At 50.0% G+C, this 19,641-nt stretch overlaps 1 protein-coding gene and 1 non-coding gene across 9 annotated transcripts in view; one reads left to right on the top strand and one right to left on the bottom strand.

Moving 5' to 3' along the window:
- The first annotated feature begins 7,674 nt into the window (after positions 1-7,674).
- TBC1D2 (TBC1 domain family member 2) overlaps positions 7,675-19,641 on the top strand; it is a 48,581-nt gene continuing 36,614 nt past the window's right edge. For 4 of the 8 annotated variants that reach the window (XM_023629726.2, XM_070250802.1, XM_070250801.1 and 1 more), the window contains exons 1-3: positions 7,695-8,303; positions 11,634-11,766; positions 17,967-18,114. In XM_023629726.2, coding sequence (XP_023485494.1) covers positions 7,929-8,303; positions 11,634-11,766; positions 17,967-18,114 — 656 coding nt within the window. In that variant the 5' untranslated portion in view covers positions 7,695-7,928. Of the gene's footprint in view, positions 8,304-11,633; positions 11,767-17,966; positions 18,115-19,641 lie in introns of all 8 variants that reach the window. The other 4 variants (XM_070250805.1, XM_023629728.2, XM_070250803.1 and 1 more) reach the window with 3 other exon arrangements.
- On the bottom strand, positions 16,568-16,639 carry TRNAK-CUU (transfer RNA lysine (anticodon CUU)). Its single transcript has one exon. It is a non-coding gene; the product is annotated as a tRNA-Lys (tRNA).

Here is a 19,641-nt window from a genome sequence, read left to right as displayed (position 1 = left end):
ATTCCTTCCTTAATAAGAGAATGAAATTATCCCATAGTAAGAGATGGAAAAAATTCGACATGGAAGACGGCTCCAAATAACTTAAAGCATGGTGTTCCTCAGTGCATGTAATAAACCCTTGTACTGAACACAAATACATAATTTTGTTGATAGAAAATCTGCTTCTCTTGCCTTCACTAAATAAATGGGTTGAAGGTGTACAGAAAATACACTGGTTTTAAGATGTCATATTACTGACCTGCTGTTTGGGATGTCGTCAAGGGAGGGGGTATTGCTTGGTGCCTCTTTTAAGCCCTTTGACAAAAGAGCCTGGGAACACCCAGTACACCGAAGGGCAGTACATGACAAAGGCCACAAGGTGTCGCCTTCTGACAATTTCTTGCTAACACTGCCCTCCAAGGGGAAAGGAGGGGTGGGTGGGGTGGGATGTTGACTATACTTTGATGTAATAACCAGAAGTACATCCACAAGGATGGTCACTAATTAATGCATCTAGATCAACAGGAATTTCTCCCTAATGTCCCTAAGCCTAAAACTTAAATGATTTTCCCCTAATCGTTCTCTTTTCTGCTGGAGCAAGCCTGGGCGTCTTGGTATTACTGCAGATTAGGGATACTGACCCAAAAATCTTCCATCCTTACTTCTTTGGTCTTCGCAAACACTCAGTGAGATGTCCTGGGTAGGAATTATGATCGCTATATTACAGATGAGGGAACCGATGCCCAGAAAGGTGGTAATCGGCCAAGGGAAATGCCGGGAGCCAGGTTTCCTGACAGTGGCCACCCCAGCTGCCCACCCCTGCCCTCGCCAGCCCTCAGAGTGCAGGCGGCTGGGGGCAGGGTTTGTTCCGCTTTTGGGAAATTAATGTAAAAGATTTTATATGAAACTGTCTGATGTGAATTCGTATGTATTTATGTCTATAAAACAAGGCTTCAGAGAGTTGTCACGGGTGCTGTAAGCCACTCTGGGCTGTGTCTTGGATGGGTTTCCAAGCCGGCTCACTCTGTTGTGAGGGGTGGACATCAGTTTCCTAGGGCTGTGTTACAAGGTACAGACTGGGCAGCTTAAACAACAGGAATTTATTTTCTCTCACTTCGGGAGGCTAGAAATCCAAGATCATGGTGTTGGCAGGGCTGGTTTCTTCTAAGGCCTCTCTCTTTGGTTTGTAGCTGGCCGTCGTTTCCTTGTGTCCTCACACGATCTTCCCTCTGTCTGTGTCCTGATCACTTCTTCTCATAAGGACAATGGTCACATTGGATTAGGGCCCATGCCAACGACCTCATCTTACTTTAGTCGCCTCTTTAAAGGCTGTATCTCCAGATATGGTCACATTCTGAGTTACTGGGCGTTAGGGCTCAGCATACGAGTTTAGAGGGGGCACCGTGCAGTCCGTAATGGGGTGGAAAAGCTGAGAAAGCCAGGTCACCCTTCCAACTTGTCGCCGTGAGAGTGGTAGTGTTCTAGTCTGTGGCCTTGATCCACACCGCCAGAGCTGGAAGCTATGTAGCTCTTTCTCTGAGAAAGCTCCATAACTAATCTGCTTCTTGGATATGACTCTTTTCATCACTTTCTATGGGAGTGGAGCTTGGAGAAAAGGTTTCTGATTCCCATTCTTGAAGTGAGGAATTATATCCAACTTTGGAGTCACTTAGGAACACGTGTGTACTTACACATGCATTTTTAAAAGACGTTAAACTCTATATTATTGCATATCCTTCTGCAAAAAGTATTTAATCAGTTACTTAACCAACTTCAGATTTTTGGACATTTGTATTGCTTCTAGTTTTTCAAAGTAATGCTGTGATAAACATATTTGTAAGAAGGTATGATTTTTTCTTATGACAGATTCTTACAAATGGAACTCCTAAACCATGGGACATGCAAACTTCTAAGGCCTTTGATCTTCATTCTAAGTCATCTTCACGTTCCTTGTTCCGACTTACACTGCTCTCCCCCGAGCTCTCCTCCAGCAAGGACTGAGGTGGCTGTTTCCCCTTTTCAAGGCACAAAGATTATGCTCAAAAAAACCCAAAAAACAAAAATCCACCTGACCAAGATGACAGGTAAAAATTACTAGAGAGGTTAAAAGCTTCTGCTTTCCAAGCATTCAGTCCCTTCTTTTGTGAATGGATTGTTGACGTGTCCATGATTTTCATTGCTTCTTTTTCTTATCGACTTGTGTGTGCTGTTTATAAATATGAACCAACCCTGCAGCATATTTGTTCTAAATGTGTTTTGAATACTTTTCTCACTTTGCACTTGTAGTTTAGGTGGTCCCTGACATTTTTCTTGTACACATGTCTGGAATGTCCTGAGATCTATCTAGCAACCTTGAGCTTTCTGTGCTCCGCCTTTGATGCTGTGCTCATAAAGCCTTCCTTCCCTCAATCCAAGATTATATAAATATTTACCTTTATTTTTTTCGGGTATTTTTCTGGCTTTACTTTCTAAAATCTTTTTTTTTAAATAATTGTGGTAAAACATACATCACGTAAAAATTTACTATTTTAACTATCTTTAACTGCACATTCAGTAACATTAAGTATATTCACAGTGTTCTACGACCATAACCACTATCCATTTCTAGAACTTTTTCATCATGCCTAACAGAAACTCTACCCAAAACAATACCTCCCCGTTCCTCCCTCCCCCTGGCCCTAAAAATCTCTGTTCTACTCTCTGTCTCCATGAATTTGTCTATTCTAGGTACCTCATGTGAGCAGAATCATACAATACTCGTCTTTCGGGGTCTGGTTTATTTCATTTAGCGGAATATTTTCAAGGTTCATCCTTGTTGTAGCATGCATCAGAATTTCATTCCTATTTAAGGCTGAATAATATTCCATTGTCTGTATATTATGGTTTCGCTTTTTACATGTAATTCTCTAATCTGCCTAAACTCTATTTTGATGTATGGGATGAAGTAAATATCTAAACTAACTTACTAAATAGCTCATCACCTCCCCTACTCATCTGTAATCCTAACTTTACCTTACACTCAATACTGTGCATTCTCTATCGGGATGACAGCGCCCTCGAGGGAGTGAAAATTGGTTCTTGAGGTACAAAAAAAATCTTACTCTTTTTACGTATAAAGCACAGATATACATACAGGACATAAAGAGATATGTATTATATCCATGGTGTTAAAATTTCATGGGAGGGGGTGAATAGGGGAAAAAGTCTAAACATTTTTTAGACTTTAGGGGGTGACAATGAAACAAAGGTTGAGAAAGCCGACCCTGTGCTAAATTCTCCCATGTGTTTGCGAGTTTGTCTGAACTCTTGCTTCGCTCCACCGATGTGCCCGTGCCCGTCCCTGTCCCAGAAACACTGACTTCTGGTGCTCCTATTGCTCTGTTCACATCCTTCCTGGCAACAGTGAGAAGTGGAAGTCACCGTGCTCCTCTACTTGTCTACCTGTCTATGACCATCTCCTTTAGTGAGAATGAAGGCTCAGTGGGCACTGGGGCCTTGTCCTGGTCACCATTGTGCCCCAGTGTTTTCCATGGTGCCCGGCGGAAGGTGCTCACTAAATACTTGTTGATTGAGTCAATCAATTTAAATATGTGGTAGGCCAAATCCTTTCTAATTGCTCTTTTTCTCCAAAATTTTGGCTATTCTCACCTGTTCACTCTTGAAAATGAACTTTAGGATTACTTTAATTGGCTGCAAAAAATCATACCAACCCCTCCAGGAGGTGGAGCTTCTTGTGGTGGGGACTGGAGTCAGTGACTGGATCCCAAAGATTAGAGTGTTGAAAGGGAAAATGGTAACTTCAAAGCTGAGAAATCCGGCAGAAACCACCCTAACCAATGATCGAGGTGAACATCACCATGTGCACATCACGTACCCAGACATCACATGATGGGAGGGGCCCTTCGCCTCTGCCGTGGTCTCTCCCAAAACCCGTGACCCCAGTCTAATCATGAGACTACACCAGAGAAACCCAAAAGAGAGTATTCTACAAAACAGCTGACAAAAGGGCTGAACAGTACTTTTCAAAACCTTCAGGGTCATCAACAACAAGAGAAAACTGAAATGTGTCACATTTGGGAGTAAGGAAACACGATGAGTAAATGTGGAATCCTGGACGGGATCCTGGACCACTAGTGGGAAACCTCTTGAGTTTTTCAGGTATAAGTCATATATTTGAAATTATTATAATTATTCTTTCAAATATCTATCATTATTTATCTAGAAGACCTAGAACAACAAGGTATGCTATTCGTTTTATTGTTTGTGGGTTTTTTTGAGGAAGATTAGCCCTGAGCTAATCTGCCACCAATCCTCCTCTTTTTGCTGAGGAAGACTGGCCCTGAGCTAACATCCCTGCCCATCTTCCTCCACTTTATATGTGGGATGCTTGCCACAGCATGGCTTGACAATCGGTGTGTAGGTCCGCACCCGGGATCCTAACCAGTGAACCCTGGGCCACCAAAGCAGAACATGCGAACTTAACCACTGCACCACCAGGCCAGCCCCATTAAGACATTTTTAATGTCCAGAAATGAATACTGAATTTGATCAAATGCCTTTTTAGAAAATATTAAAATGCTCATACTTTTTGTACTACAGATGTAATTTTATTACAATATCCCTGCATCCGTAAAATACCCCCTTCTAGGTGTAAAATGCTGGAATTGATTTGCAAATATTTTACTTAGGATTTTAGCATCATTGTTTAATGGTATAGGAATGACCTATCGCTAGGAGGTAAGGAATACTTACCTGTAAAACGTTTGGGCCCAAGGCCTCTTCTGAGCTGCTCTTTGACAACCCTTTATTTCATGGTTACCACTTCACATGTACAGCTTTTATTATATATACAGGTATTACTTTGAAGACAGTATTGGTAGTTTATATTTTCTGAGCCAAGTGCCCAGTATTTTCAAACTCATCAGCAAACAACTGTAATAGTATTCTCCAGCAGCCTTCGTAATGGCCTTATTCTCATCCTAACGTTACCTTCAGGTGTGCTTTCCACAATTTTATTTCCTGCCTAGATTTGCCAGAGATTCCTTTCACAGGTTTTTCCAAAGTATCTGCTCTTTAAGTTATTTATAAACTATTTGGGTTTCCTGTTATCCAAGTAATTTTTTTCAATTTTTATCTTTATTAATTCCTTCCTCCTGCTTGTCTTCTTCTCCCCTCTCTTGTTAACATTTTGAGTTGAATATTTGCGTTTTATTTTTTTGTTAAACAATACAAACATTTAAAGATATTAATTTCCTCTGAGAACAACCTTGGCCACATGCCATACTAGCTATTATTTACTGAGTGCAGATACTGATGTAAGTGCTTTACAAGTAATTTTTAATCTTCTCTCCAAGCCTATGAGGTAGGTATTACAATCACCATTTTGCAGGGGAGAAAACTGGAGCTCAGAGAATTTAAATAACTTACCCAAGGTCACACAGTTAATAACCACTGGCACTAGAATTCTAATACCAGAGAGCATAGGACACCCGTGACTGAGCACTCAATGCTGAATTTTGATACGTAGTTTTTATTGCCTTCCAGCCTCCCCCACCAAAGAGTTTATAATGGCAGCTTCTATTTCCCCTTTTACACAATAGTTATTTAGGACATTTATTGTTTTTATTTCCAAGAGATTAGATTGTTTGATTGTTAACCTTTTTGGTATTATTTTCAAATTTTTACATATAGTGGCCAAAGTACTTGCTGGAACAAAATTTTTTGGAAACCAAAAATGTCTTTTGACACAGAACATAATATAAAAAGACTAAATAATACCTACTTAACAACTTTAAAATAAAACTAGCAAAATGAGTTTATTCGGGAATAGCAAAGGAATTGCAACTCGACTCATGCTAACTATGGTGAACCACAGGCAAGTCCAGACAACAGAACAGGGAAGCTTGTGTTCATAACAAAAAAGGGGGAGTTGGGAGGGGCTCTACTAAATGAAAGATCATTGGAGGAGAACAAGAGCCCAGGGTGGTGCCAGCTCCTCATTGGCTGAGCTATGGTGTTTCCCATTGGCTGGACTTGTTGCCCCGCGAGCAGAAAATCCTCCTTCCTCGTGCTGGGGTAGTAAAGAAGTAGCCAACTTCCTGTTGGAGACGCCAGGTCTCTTCCTATTTGGGACAATAGGGGACAGCGGTAGGGCGCAAGAGCTCCCTCTGCAGGTCATCCTGACTCCAATTTTAATTGACGTTTCCTTTATTTTCACAAACTCAATGTATTATTGTATTCTGATTTCTCTTTTTTTGTGTGTGGTTATTTTCTAGCAAATCTTACAAAGGCTGAACGTGGTGTGTTAAAATCTCCCATTGGATTTGTAGTGCTTCTGAGTTTTCAATGGTGTGAATTCTACAAATATAATCTACCATCCTCTTTGTGGCTTACTACCTTTTGCCTCGAGGTCTACTTTATTAATTTTTAATTACAGCTAACATTTATTGAGCATTTAGTCTGCCCCACACTCTGCTTCACACGTATTACTTTAATTACCAAAACAACTCCAGGGGTAGCACTAAGTGTGGGTCCAGGTTTTGTGGGGATTAGAATTTATACAATACTGAAGGCCTTCTTAGAAAAAAAATACAAAATTATGAACACAAAATTAGATACGAAAATGGGTATTTATTTAGAATGAATGAATAAATCAAAACAAATTGAGAGATCTCTTCTGGCATTTGGGAGAAATGTTCCTGGCAGCAACCTCCCCACCTAGAAAACTACAGATCCCAGCGGCCCCTGAAGGTGAGCTTAAGCTTCCTTAGCTTCAGGTAAATCCACCTCCGGAGGCAGGTGTTACCCTTAGTCCCATGTTTATATAGATGAGAAGACTGCGACTGAGGTTGAATAAATCGCTCAAGATGGCAGCGTCGGAATCTCGACTGTGCAAACGGACTGCGGAGCCTCGCCTGTACCCACCGCCTCTCATTACTATAACTGAGCGTGCACGAGGACTTTAAGGAGGGAGAGAAGGGGCTAGGAAGGCCAGGGGAGGGGCAAGAAGCCCTAAAGAGGGGGACGGAAATGGGCTGCACAGCCCAAGGCGGGGACGCCCCTTAGACAGGAGGGAGGGGAGAAACCTAAGGGAAGAGGTGGAAGGAGGCAGGAAGGAGAGCGAGTCGGGGCCGAGATACACTGGTCTGTTGACAGAACTTACGGAGCCCGAGCCCGCGCCAGGCGTTCAGTGGGCTCGCGCAGGGCACAGGCCTGGGCGCCCTATACTGTGTAAGGCGACCTGCGCCGCAGCGAGGCGGGCGGGACCGGCACTGGCGCGGGGGAGCGCCGCGGGCAGCCCAGAGTCACCGAGCCGCAAGAGCACCGTCGCGGACACAACACGGGCGGCGGAGCCCACAGTCGGCACGCCCCCTGTGCGGCGCCGGAAGTGGCGCCACGAAGCCAGGCGCGCCTCTCAGCCAATGGCCGCGCGATGCGCCGTCCGACGGTGACCGGCGTGGCGCCTGGGGAGAAAAAGCGGGGGACCCATAGGGCGCGAGAAGGGACCGTCCTTCTACGTTTTTACGTGGCTTACCGCGGCGGTGCAGTCAAGGACAGGCGCCTTTTCCCGCTTCTAACCTAGCTCAGTGACACCACGCAGTCAACTTGAGGCGCGCCTCCCGCCCCGGAGCTGCCCTCAGTAAAGATGGCGGACTGGCGCGGGGCGCTGGGGAGAGCGCCGGAAGTAGGCGTGGTGGGAGGAGCCGGCAGGGGGCGGGGCGGGGCCTGGCTGCCCAGAGGCCGGGAGGGGCGTGGCCAGCCGCCCCAACAGGGTTTGGGTCAATGAGGCGCACAAGTGCAGCCGGCGGAGTGGCTCCGCGGCCTCCTGGGGGCGGATCGCCGCTGGCCCGCCCCAGCCCAGCCAGCCCCTTCTTGGAGGTGCCCTGTGAGTCTCCGAGATTTGGCCGGAGTTGGGGTGCGGGCAGGTCCCTCGGCGGTGCGTCGCGGCGATGGAGGGCGCGCAGGGGAGCCCCCCGGTGTCGCGCTCCCCCGTCCCCGGGTCTGACGAGCCCGCCGGCGCGGCCAGGGGCCCCGGGGGGTTGCCTCCCGGGGAGTCGGAGGGCTGCGCCCGGCCCCTCGAGACGGCCCCCAAGAAACTCTGTGGGTATTTGAGTAAGTTTGGCGGCAAGGGGCCCATCCGGGGCTGGAAATCCCGCTGGTTCTTCTACGACGAGAGGAAATGTCACCTGTATTATTCGCGGACTGCGCAGGATGCCAATCCCTTGGACAGCATCGACCTCTCCAGCGCGGTCTTTGACTGCAAGGCGGACGCCGACGAAGGGACTTTCGAAATCAAGACTCCCAGCCGGGTTATTACCCTGAAGGTAAATGCAGTGTTTTTCTCCCTTTCAGCCGGGATGGGTTCCCAGGGCACGGCCGGCATGGGGAGGTGGTCACCGGGAGCGACGATCACCCCGGTGAACCCTGGGTGCCCAGGGATTTATGCTTTCCAGAGCGCATTCCCGCCCATTTCCCTTGGGTTCCTATGACAAACGCGGGGATGATGGACCCGTATTACTACGGATCAAGAAACTGAGTCATGGAGAGAGAAAGTGACTGCCGAGGTCCCGCACCTAGAGAGCGGGGTGGCCCACACTTGGAGTCCCGTAGGCTTTCTGCTCTCAGTACTGTATGAAAACTTTTCCTTCTGAGTGTGCGTAACCCTGCAGTTCCATCACGTTCTTACTTGGGGCTGAAGTATAGTCAAGATATGAGCTTTACGGTCCCCTCTCAAGGCCCAGATTTGGAATCGCTTTTCTTGATGTTTTGGCTAAGGAAAGTGCATGCTGAGGAGATGTTGACAGGGATTGGAAGATAAGCCCTTGGGTTTCACTGATCAGCCTAGGTTGTTCACCGAGGCGTGCCTAAGCCTGTTTTCCCCTCAGCAGGTTTTGTTTTGTCTTCACGTTTAACTGAGAAAGCCTGGAACAGTGGAAGGGCCATGTGCTTTGAAATCAGGCAGGCTCGGATTCAAATTCTACATCAGCTACTTACTGGCAGTGTGACCCGGGGCAAGTTACTTAGCTTCTCAGAATCTAGGAGTTTCTAAGATTTAAAACAAGGTGTGTAAGCATCTGGCTCATCATAGGCACCTACAAATTGTTGAATTAATCCCGGCACCCTAGAGTACAGCCTGGCACCTAGTGGCTCAATAAATGTTTGTTGAATGAACACACATGGTTATGGAACCAAGGTCAGAATGTTCATGTAAAGAAGAGGTGCTTCAGAAATTAATTGGAAAGACAGATCTGGACTCAGAGTTCTGGGCTTCGCACGCATCAGAGTAGAGGGTGCCGGGAGACAGCCCCCCTCCTACCCCATCTTCCCACCCCTCCACCCCCACCTCCAGCCAGCTGGGTATCTAGTGAGCCCCCTGGATGTAGCCCACAGCTTCACTTCCCCTTTACTGGCCGGCCTGGCTGGTGACCAGGCTGCAGGGATCAGCTAAAATAATACAAATCAGGAATTCCAGGCCAGGGAAGGCAGGCATTCTAGAGTTCAAGTGGTTTATGGGTCCTGGGTCTTCTCCCACAGGTTGAATGCTGTCTACAAGGTCTCCAACACAGGTCTTTTACTATTCCATTGATCCGGGTGTGTGCCTGGCTCTGTGCTGGCACTAGGGTGTGGAGCCAAGTCAGACTGCCCTCTGGTGCTCAAACAGCCTAAGGTCTGGTGAGGGAGACAGGCACGCACAGATAAGTCTGTACCAGAAAAGTGTGGTGACAGGGAGTCAGTTCACTGAGTGGGAGGGGTCATCCAAAAAGGGCGTCACAGGGGAGGGGATGACACCTGAGGCTTAAAAGAGGAGATCGGTTTTCTATGAGCAGACAGGAGGGAGAAGGGTATTCCAGGCCAAGAGAGCCCCAGAGCAAAGACAGGAAGACGTGATACAGCCCAGAGTGTTTGGGCGGCTCACAGGAGTGTGGGATACAGAGGGGCCAGAAGGATGGGGCAGGAGAGCAGCGGCCGGAGGGCGGGGCGTTTGTGAATTAGGCCAGGGAGCCTGGACTTTGTCCTCTTGGCTGTGGGAGCTTGTCACAGAGCTTTAAGCAAGGAAGTACCAGGAGATTCGATTGTTTAGAAAGCTCAGTCTGGCTCTTGGGTGGAGAACAAATGAGGAGAAGGCAAGGCTGGTGATCAGGGAGTCCATCAGGAGGGGACCAGGAGAGGATGATGGCTAAGCCAGACCTGTGACAGTGGGGAGGGGGCCAGGTGGGGGTGGCTAGGGATGGGAGGGAGGCGTCGAGATGGCTTGTTTAACTTGCTGACTGCCTGGTTGGGGCAGTCACTGACAGGAGAGAACCCAGGGTGAGGACACCGTAGCACACGCAGGTATATGACCCCCCTCTGTAGACTCTTAAGTTCCGAGAGGATAGGGGCCATGTGTGTTGGCTCACCACAGCATCTCCAGTGCCTGCCACAGTCCCTGACACGTAGAGTAGGCACTCAGTATCCACCGGTAGGATGAATCGATAAGATGAATTAATAAGATTTGGGGGTGGGCTGGAGCTTGTCAGCGCAAGATCATGGTGGAGCCCTGGGAGGGGGTGAGGTCTCTCACGGAAAGTGTATAGAAAGAGAAGACGGGTGGGCATCATTTTATCTTGTTTGATGCCTCCATGTCAGGCCGAGGGCCTCTTTCATGGAGCCCCCAGCCTCGTGCACACCTCACCTGTGGGTGTCTGGAGCAGGGAGTTTGCCCTGATTGCCTGTGGCCTGCTACTGTTCTCACATGACCTTGACTGTGGGCAGCTCTGTGCCTCACCATCCACTCCTGGCAAGCTGCCCTGCTTCTGCAACCCGGCTGACCCCAGGCCTTCTCTGTGTAAGCAGCTGTTTCCTAGCCGTAAATTACACCAGAGCTCTGGTCTAGACGTGGGAGACCCGGGTTCTGGGACCAGCTCTGTCACCACCTGCCTGGGTGACTTCAGAGCCTGAGTTTCTCCCTCTGTGGAAGGGGCTGGTCACGCCTGCCCACCTCCCTCCTGGAGGACCTGGCGACGTAACAGATGTGGGAGTAGCTGTTTGGACCATCGAGTGCTGGGAGACTAGTGCCCAGCACCAGCCATTACCTCATTTGGGGGCCTGGAGGGGGCCACTGTGTTGTGGTAGTATGCATATGGCTTTCCAGTCCCCAATCATATTCATGATTTCGGTGCATCCCCAAAATAGGAGGAATTCTCCTCAGGCCACAAAGTCAGCTAAGACCTTGAGATGTCACAGGGAGATAGTGATGGTACCAGGGCCCCTCCCAGGTCCAAATTTCAAAGCTTTTCCCCTCTCTCTCAGTACCTCCAGATTCCTTTCTCCAGGGAGCACGTTTTGAGCTCCCTGTGTCAGGTCCTGTGCTGGGCACTCCCCTTCCCTTCCCTCAGTGCATCCTCATAACCACGCCGTGAAATGAGTGCTGTCGGCTCCACGGTACAGGTGAGGAAGCGGAGGCGCAGAGGGTTAGGGAGCCTCTGAGTGGGAGACCGAGCCTCACTGTCTTCTGCGGCCAAGAAGCGTGTGCTGTCTCTGAGGTGGCACCCATCCACAGTTACAATGTCTTTTCCAGGAAGGAGAGAGTTACCAAGCCCCCGTGCCCTTCCCGCGTCCCACACCCAGTGCCACACGCGCACAGGGCCCTGCCAACTAACCCTTGTGCTTCTCAGGCTGCCACCAAGCAAGTGATGCTGTACTGGCTGCAGCAGCTGCAGATGAAGCGCTGGGAGTTTCACAACGGCCTGCCTGCTGCCCCCGACGCCGCCCTGGCCGGGAACGGGCCCGCCCTGCGCCTCGAGCTAGGTACCCAGGGGCTCGCCTCCTGCACCACACCAGGAACTGTTGGTGACAAGCCTTTACCCTCCAGTTGGGAGTGAGTGGGGGGAGCCCTCTGCTGAAAAAGCAGAGAGCCAGGGAGGTGACTCAGGATCAGTTAGGGCAACAGGATAGCCTCGAGGGCGAGAATACGGGCTCTGAGGCCAGACTGCCTGGTACCAGTCCTAATCCTGTGCAGTCTTAGGCAAGTTGCTTAACCTTTCTGAGCTTTAGTTTCCTTCCCTATAAAATGAAACCTAATAAATTATACCTGCTTGTTAGGGTTGTTACGAAGAGTAACTGAATCCGTACACCTTAAGGGGTTGGAACAATGCCTGCACATGACCAGTCTTGATAAATAGCTACTGCTGTGATGACTGTTATGGGGAGGTGTCAAGAAATGAAACTTTCACAGAGTTGCTGTGAGGACGGTTAAAGAGAAAATGCAGTTGTTGTTGTTGCTTCTTACACAAATGCTTTTGTGCTGTGAGTTCCTAGATGAGTGGTTTTCTCCCTGGTGTTCCCGTAAGGCAGAATCCTTTACCCCCATGTGGCCTATAAGTGAAGTTTCTTGACCCCAAATCCTAGAACATCCCAGCATGGGGGGGTCCTGGGGATCATGCCTTCTTGGACCTGTGTCGTGGCCAGGAACGTGACAGGCAGAATTGGACCAGACCACCCACAGCTCCCCTGCAAGAGCGTGGAGAGTGAGGTCCCAGCACCAAGCCGAGCGTGACTAAGATGCGTCATCCTCAGTTGACAGGGAAGCTGGATGGGCGAGGGCAGGACTTGTGGCCAGGCGCCTCCTAGACCCCCGTACTCAGGTGTTTTAACATGTCCCAAACTGAGCTCCTGCGCTGGCCCCTCTGCTCCCCCAGTTTCCTTCCCTCAGTAAATGCCCCCATTTACCCAGTTGCTCCTATAACCAGGAGCCCCACTCACCCTTCCTTGGCTCTCAGTTCGCGAGCCCAGTCAGTCTCCAGTGCTGGCCGCGTTGGCCCTCTGGGCTGCATGTCAGACCCGGCACCCCTCAGTGCCATTGCTGTGGGTCAGGCCTCAACTCTTAGCTGGAAAGTCACAGCAACATCTTCTCCGGTGTCCCCGTGTCCCCTCCTGCCACCTCCAACCGTCCTCACTGCAGCCAGAGTGAGCTTTCTAATGTGAAAGCCTAGCCCCATGCCCTCCACGGCCACCCGCCATGTCCCTGTCCCACTCCCAGTGCTTTGGCCTGGTGCTCAGGCCTGGCCTTCTTGTCTCCCCTCTGCCTGCTCGCCCTGTTTTACGCTTCAGCAGCACAGGGGCGGCCCTGCTCTCTCCTCTGCGTGCCAAGTTCCTGCTGCTGCTGTAGGGCCAAGCTTCGGTGTCACCTCCTCCACTTGCCAGCCTCCTCTGAGAAGCCTCTGGACCTTTGCTGGCTGGGCTCTGTATGTACCCGCAACCCTTTTTTCAGACGGTTCTGCGAGGCCTGTCACACTGAGTTCTCATTACCATGTCCTTGTCAGTCTACACACTAGCCCTCGGGGGGCGGGGGCTGGGTCTTTGTCACCTGTGACCCCAGTACCTGGTGCCCTCCCTGGCGTATTGGATATTTGTCGAGTGAATGTGTGAGTGAACATTGAATTTTGAAACTAAAGGAGGAAAGGAATGTGAAGCCCTCAGCGTCATGCCAGGTGCTCAGAAGTCGTCAGCGGCTGGTAGCTGTCCTGACAGTGTTGTTAGGGTGTGTGCACAGGTGCACGAGTACTATTATCATAATTGCTCCTTTTTATTGTTAATAATAGTCATCAGTAATTTCTTCGGAGAACATTCTGGGCATTTTATGCTTGTTGGGCTTTCTTTGGGGAAGGGTTTGTCTTTGCTTCTGTGCTTCTGCTCCACCTCTCGTCCCCTTTCCCTGTCCGCCAGAGAGCCACACAGCCCTGGCTGTGCAGGAGGCTGTAGCCACAGCTGAGCGGAGATCAGCCTCAGGCTGGAAGTAACCAGAAACCGGTCCTGAACTCAAATTGGGAGAACCAGGTTATCGATTGAATGGCTTTGGGATCGCGCAGGTTCTGCTGCAGTGCGGACCCCTTTCCAGGTTCTTGACCTCGGTGGCCGTGGTTCGGCTCACTCTGGCAGCGCAGGCTCTTCTGCGCCAGCCCCTGCTGTGGCCTGAGGGAGGGGAGTGGTTGCTGCAGTGACCTGGGCACCAGTCTCCTGCTGAGGATGCTGTGGGGATGCAGACGGCTGGGACACGGCAGGGACACAGGCTTCTCCTCTGAAGCCTTTCCGTCCCCAGCAAGCCTTCACCTTCCTGGGCCCAGGGCCCCTGCGAAACCCTCCCCCAGCCCACCCAGAAGGATGTTTCTAGAGCCTTAAGCAAGCTGGCAGGCCCTGGATTAGCTGTATGGAGCAGGTTGCCCCACCTCTCCCGTCTCCACCCTTCCTGGGAGGAAGCGGGGGCCTGCTCTCGGGGCAGCGAAAACCCACTGACTCACCGCTGACTTTGCGTCACAGACGCCCGTCTGTAGCAAGAGTCTTATTACTGCCCTTGAGCAATCTGCAAGGTGTGTTCTCTACAGCTTTTCAGCGTTCACACCTTTATTTTACACTTTACCTAAATATTGATCTCCACAAGAGCCAAGGGGAAGTCAAGGGGAAGCCAAGAGACTTAGAATAGTCATAATTTGTTGCTAGGGTAGGACACAATTTACAAAGTACTTTTATGAATGTCTATCATCATAAAAATATGCATAGCACCTCTGACACTTGCCGTGCATCAGCTGTCTAATCGGCGCAGTGATCTTATGAGTTAGTTACTGTTACTCCCATCTTACAGAAAAGGAAACTGAGGCTCACAGAGGTCAGGGGACCTGTCCAACGTCACACAGCAAGAAAATGTCAGCACTGACATTTGAACCCTAGTGTGCAGACTCACACCCTCCTCCTCAAGCTGAGGAGACAACTGACCGTGTGTCCAGGGTCCTCCGGGAAGAAGTGACCTGCTGGCCCTTTTTGTTGTGATGACTTCTTCCTCCTGGTGCTGGGGCAGCCTCTAGGGCTCAGGCAGAAGGAGAATTACGAGTAAATGCTGCTGAAAATTCTTTGTGTGGTTCCCTCACTGAGGGCATTTCTCCAGGCTGGAGAGGGGCCCAGAGGCCCCAGACCTGAGCCTTGGGTCATCAGTTCTATTTCCTACAGAAGGTTCTCCCTCACTGGCATCCCCGTCATGGGCCGCCCGCCCGTGGACATGCTTCGCTCGGGGAGCTCACCCCTTCCTGGGCAGCCCCGCCCTTCTCAGAAGCACCTGCTTGTCGGAAAGGCAGCTGTGATAAGCCACAAGTGGCAGTGGAGAACCGAGGCACTGCATGTGAGTTCATGGCTCTGCCGCCAGGTGTGTGACCTTGGCCTCGAAACTGGCCCTTGGAGCCCCTGTCTCCTCACTGGTGAATCCAACCAGTGGTAACATTGACTCCCAAGACTTAGTTGTGTGGCCTCAGAGTAAGTAGACCTAGGGCCACAGGTGGAAGTTAAAGGAAAGCATGGGCAGTGAGGGAAGTACCTGCTATGACATTAAGGTCTTAGGCAAATTGTAATTTTTTGGTTTGTTCAGAATGAGGCAAAATAAAGATGGTTAAAGTGTTGGTAAACAAGAAAACCTTAATTATTGTGAATCAGCTCAAAATCTGGATTAAAGACTACTTTTGAGAGATGGGAGTCCACATTATGGTTTCCTAAATGTTTTCATGTACTTTGACTTTGAAGAAGACAGCGTGGAGAGTATTCTTCTGTTTTAAAAATAGGGACCCTGAGGATGGAAGAGGAAGAGTGGTCTCCGGCCGGGTCACAGCCGGGTCACGGCGCCTGCCCAGCAGACACGTGGCTTGGCCTCAGGCCTTCCAGTTCTACAGGTGTAGCTCTTTCTGGTTGGCCGGGCTCCTCCATGCTCCTGCTGAAACCCCCGGGGGGCTCTGCCGTTCCAGCCAGACCAGATCCCCTCTTGGCCGTCCCCTCCCATTTGTCCTTCCAGCCCCGTCTCCTCTGGGTCCCTCCCGGCATCCTCAGCTCTGGGTCTGGATCCACTTGCTGCTGCCTGTACTTACACACACGGCAGGATCCTCCCTCCCCCCTTCTGCAGGTCCACATCATCTCCAGGCCCAGCTCCAGGGCCCCTCTTCCAGGAAGTCTTCCCTGACTGAGTTGGAGGGCATCTGTCTCTACCTCCCGGAACTCCCCCGCACGTTGTCTGGCCTGTCCTCCAGCTTCCACCCACTCAGTCTTCTGAAGTGTGCACTTCTCCCCTGCTCCCTATGCGGGAGCTTCCTGCGCCTTTGGTTACCTCCTTTCTCCAGCCCCACATGGAAACCTCAGGGGAGAGGCCCAAAGTGTTCGTGAGGAAGTGAATTGAAGGAAGGAACTCAGAAGAGTGACTCTTGGTATTGTCAGGTACGGGCCAGCCTGCCCAATGTGAAAGAGTCTATCTTTTGTCGTTAGTGCCGCCCAGTCGATTCCGAGCCCCAGCGCCCCTGTGGACAGCAGAGCGGAATCCTGCTCGGTCTTTCTGCGCGATCCTCTCACCTAGCGGTGCCGTATCAGACAATGCTCTGCTGCTATTCACAGGGTTTTCATGGGCAGTCTTTCAGAAGCAGGTGGTCAGGTCCTTCTTCCTCGTCTGTCAGTCTGGAAGCGCCACTGAAACCTGTCCACCATGGGTGACACTGCTGGTATTTGAAATCCCAGTGGCACAGCTTTCAGCATCACAGCAACATACTGCTGCCACAGTAGGACAACCAACAGACGGGAGGTGTGGTTCCCTGACCGGGAAACGAACCCGGGCCACAGCGCTAAGAGCACCGAGTCCTAACCACTGGACCACCAGGGCTGGCTGCAAGAGCCTCTTAGGAGTTAACAAGTGTGTTGTTTGCAGAAAGTTTATCTCTGAGTAGATTGAACAACTACCCCGCCCCCCCCATTGTATTTAATATTTTGGTGCCCACAGCCTTTTTGCACATGTAGTGTGAAAATAATTTCCTCTGCCCCTATGTTTTTTACCATCCCCGTAAGAGGGCTCCAAGTGAAAGGTGTCTGCTGCCCTGGAGGCCTCAGGGGCTGCCTGAGCAAGGTCATAGCACCCCGAAAGTGCCGTAAGTGGCCTTAGTTCCCTTCCACTTTTTGTAACACTCAAACCTAACTTCTAAACATTTCACCTCCTCTCTTTTTTACCTCAAATAATGTCTCCTGAGCCTTGAGACCTTCCTTAACAGTAAACCTGTTGAAATATTGACTATGTAAGAGTCATTGTTTAAGCAGAACTTTTGGAAAATAGAAAAGTAGAAGAAAAAGTGGCATAATCCTATCACCCAGAGACAGCCAGTGTTAAGGTTATGACCTGATGCTGCCTTTTAGGTAAACGTTTGGATCATATAGTGATACAAAACGCCCTACTTTGCTTTTTGGTACTCAGTATTGTGACCCTAAAATTTCCCTGTGTTATAAAATCTCTTTGTAAACATCTACTTTTGATGAATATATAGTATTTTTCTGGTTAGAAAAGTAACCCAGGTTTACTGTAGAAATTTGGGAAACAACAGTAAACTGTAGTGAGAGTCGGCTGCTCACTGCCGGTCCCGTCATGCAGTTCTGACCAGTGTTAAGACTGCAGAGTGTAATTCTACGAGACCGTTTCCGCACAATGGAGATCATACTGTAACACCCATTTTGTACCTGGCTTTTTCCGCCTAATATCGTATCCCAGGCACGGTCCCCGTGATCTGAAGCGTTCCCCGCCAGTACCATTTTAAGTGGCTGAGTGACATTCCATTGTCTGAAGGCATCATGATTCATTTAACTGGTCCCCGATCTTTACCTTATTCCCACTTTGAGGCTAAACAATGCCATGATGAACCTCGGCTCATAAAGCTTTGTCTGCATTTCATACAACTTCTCCGGGCTGGATTCTTAGATGTAGAAATACCTGCGCTTCTGCATCTTTTTGCGGGTCTCCAGGAATGCTGTCCCAGGGAAATGCAGTGGTTGACTGGCTGCAGAGCCTTTGGGGTGAAGCCTGCCTCTGCGGCCGCTGTCAACCTTTGTAAGGAAGGCTTGCTCCTGCAGCTCGCTGCTCCCAGTTGGAGCTGAGCCCATAGCACCCCTGTCCAGTCTTTCTGAGCACCTTATCTGGTGGATGATTTCCTTGTCTTTGTTCGCAGAGCAAGAGGAGGCAGAGCTGGAGGAGTTCCTGTGCCCCGTGCAAACGCCCCCCGGGCTCGTGGGCGTGGCTGCTGCCCTGCAGCCGGTCCCTGCCCAGTCCTCGGCCCTTCAGAACATTTCCCTCAAGCACCTGGGAACTGAAATACAGTAAGTGCCAGTGGGGCTGAGGGGCTGCCAGGCTGCAAGCAGCCCCTTCTCCGGAGCTCTGGGAGACCGGGCGATGCCCCTGCAGGGAGTGCGCCCGCCGAGGGCTTAGGGGCTTTACCTTGAATTCACTGCGTCCTTACTTGAAAATATTACATTCCTTGTTCTGGTTTTAAAAGTAGTGCTTGTTCTTTGTAGGAAATTAGAAACATCTAGAAAGGAGAAAATTTAAAAGTACCCCTAATGCTGTCACCCAGACAAGCATCCTCAGCATTTGGTGTATGGCTTCCCTCTGCATTCTCTGTAGATGTATATACACATTGAGATCACACTGAATGTAATGTGGCAATGGCCTGGCAGTGGCCTCGCAACGTCCACATGTGCCAGACGCATCAAATGGTTCACTTTTAACATGTGTAATTTATTGTACGTCAGTCGTATCTCATGTGTTTTTTTCATTTAGTAATGTATTTTCTATACAATTTCCCATTGGCAGGCTTTGTTAGAAATAGTTTAATAAGAAGGCAGCAGCCTAGCCTCGGCTTTGGAGCTGAATTGCCTGCATTTGTATCCTGGCTCCACCAGTCATGGGCTGTGCTGCCCTTGGCAGGCTGTTTGATTTCTCTGTACCTCACTTAAATTGTTAGTAAATGTCAATAAACCGTGCTTGCCTTGCAAGATTAGTGTGGGGGTTAATGGGTTAACGCGCGCAGACTGCTTCAGAGCTGTGCTCGCAGCCCGTAAGCACTTAATATTTGCTGCTACTCTTGCTCTAACCGAAGGAATGGAAGCTTTAGGAGTTCAACCCCAATCCTCACCCTGTTTGGGTGCTTATTTTCTGTGTGGAGTTGAGACAAACTGGGACCTCTTAGAAAGCAGAAAAGAGTGTTTGCTGGACTCGGGTTAGAGACCGCTGGCTCTGTGTAACTCAGGCGTAATGTTTCTCTGTCGGCTTCAGTGTTTGCATTTGCCTGGGTGACTAGGAGGGTAGTGACGCTGTTCCCAGGAGAGAAACAGGTTTCAGGGAAAAGGCGATGAGTGTCCTTTAGGGCCTACTGGCTGGAGGTAGAACTACCCGACAGGCATTTGGATGGAGGGGCCTGGAACTGGGGAGCGAGATCTGAGCTGGAGAGAGAGACTTGCAGGGGCTGTGGGCATGGTTGAGGCCCCCAGGGTGAGCGCACAAGGAGGATGCCCTGCAGGGGATGTTCCCTCAGGGTTGCTGGAGGAAACTGGTGTATTGGGAGCCTGCCGTTGGAGAGAGGGGCCTGAGAAGTCCAGCCACCCCACCAGTGTACCAGGGCGGCCTCACGACTGTTAAGCCAGGTTCGTGCCTGACAAAGGCCACAGAGAGCAGAACAGAGAACATGCAGAGACCAAGAACGGGAGGAAGTTTCAGGAACAGTCTGTTACTTCCCTCCTGACACTTGTAACAACCCACAGAAAGTACAAGGCCGCGTTGCAACATGCCCTGGACTGCTGAGAGCCCCGGTAAGACCAGGGTTGCCCTCGTCTCCTGCACCCCCTTGC

The sequence above is a fragment of the Equus caballus genome, chromosome 25 (assembly GCF_041296265.1).
Source record: "Equus caballus isolate H_3958 breed thoroughbred chromosome 25, TB-T2T, whole genome shotgun sequence".
NCBI lineage: Eukaryota > Metazoa > Chordata > Mammalia > Perissodactyla > Equidae > Equus > Equus caballus.
The sequence above is the reverse complement of the archived record's forward strand: the minus strand, read 5'-3'. Positions and strand labels throughout refer to the sequence as shown.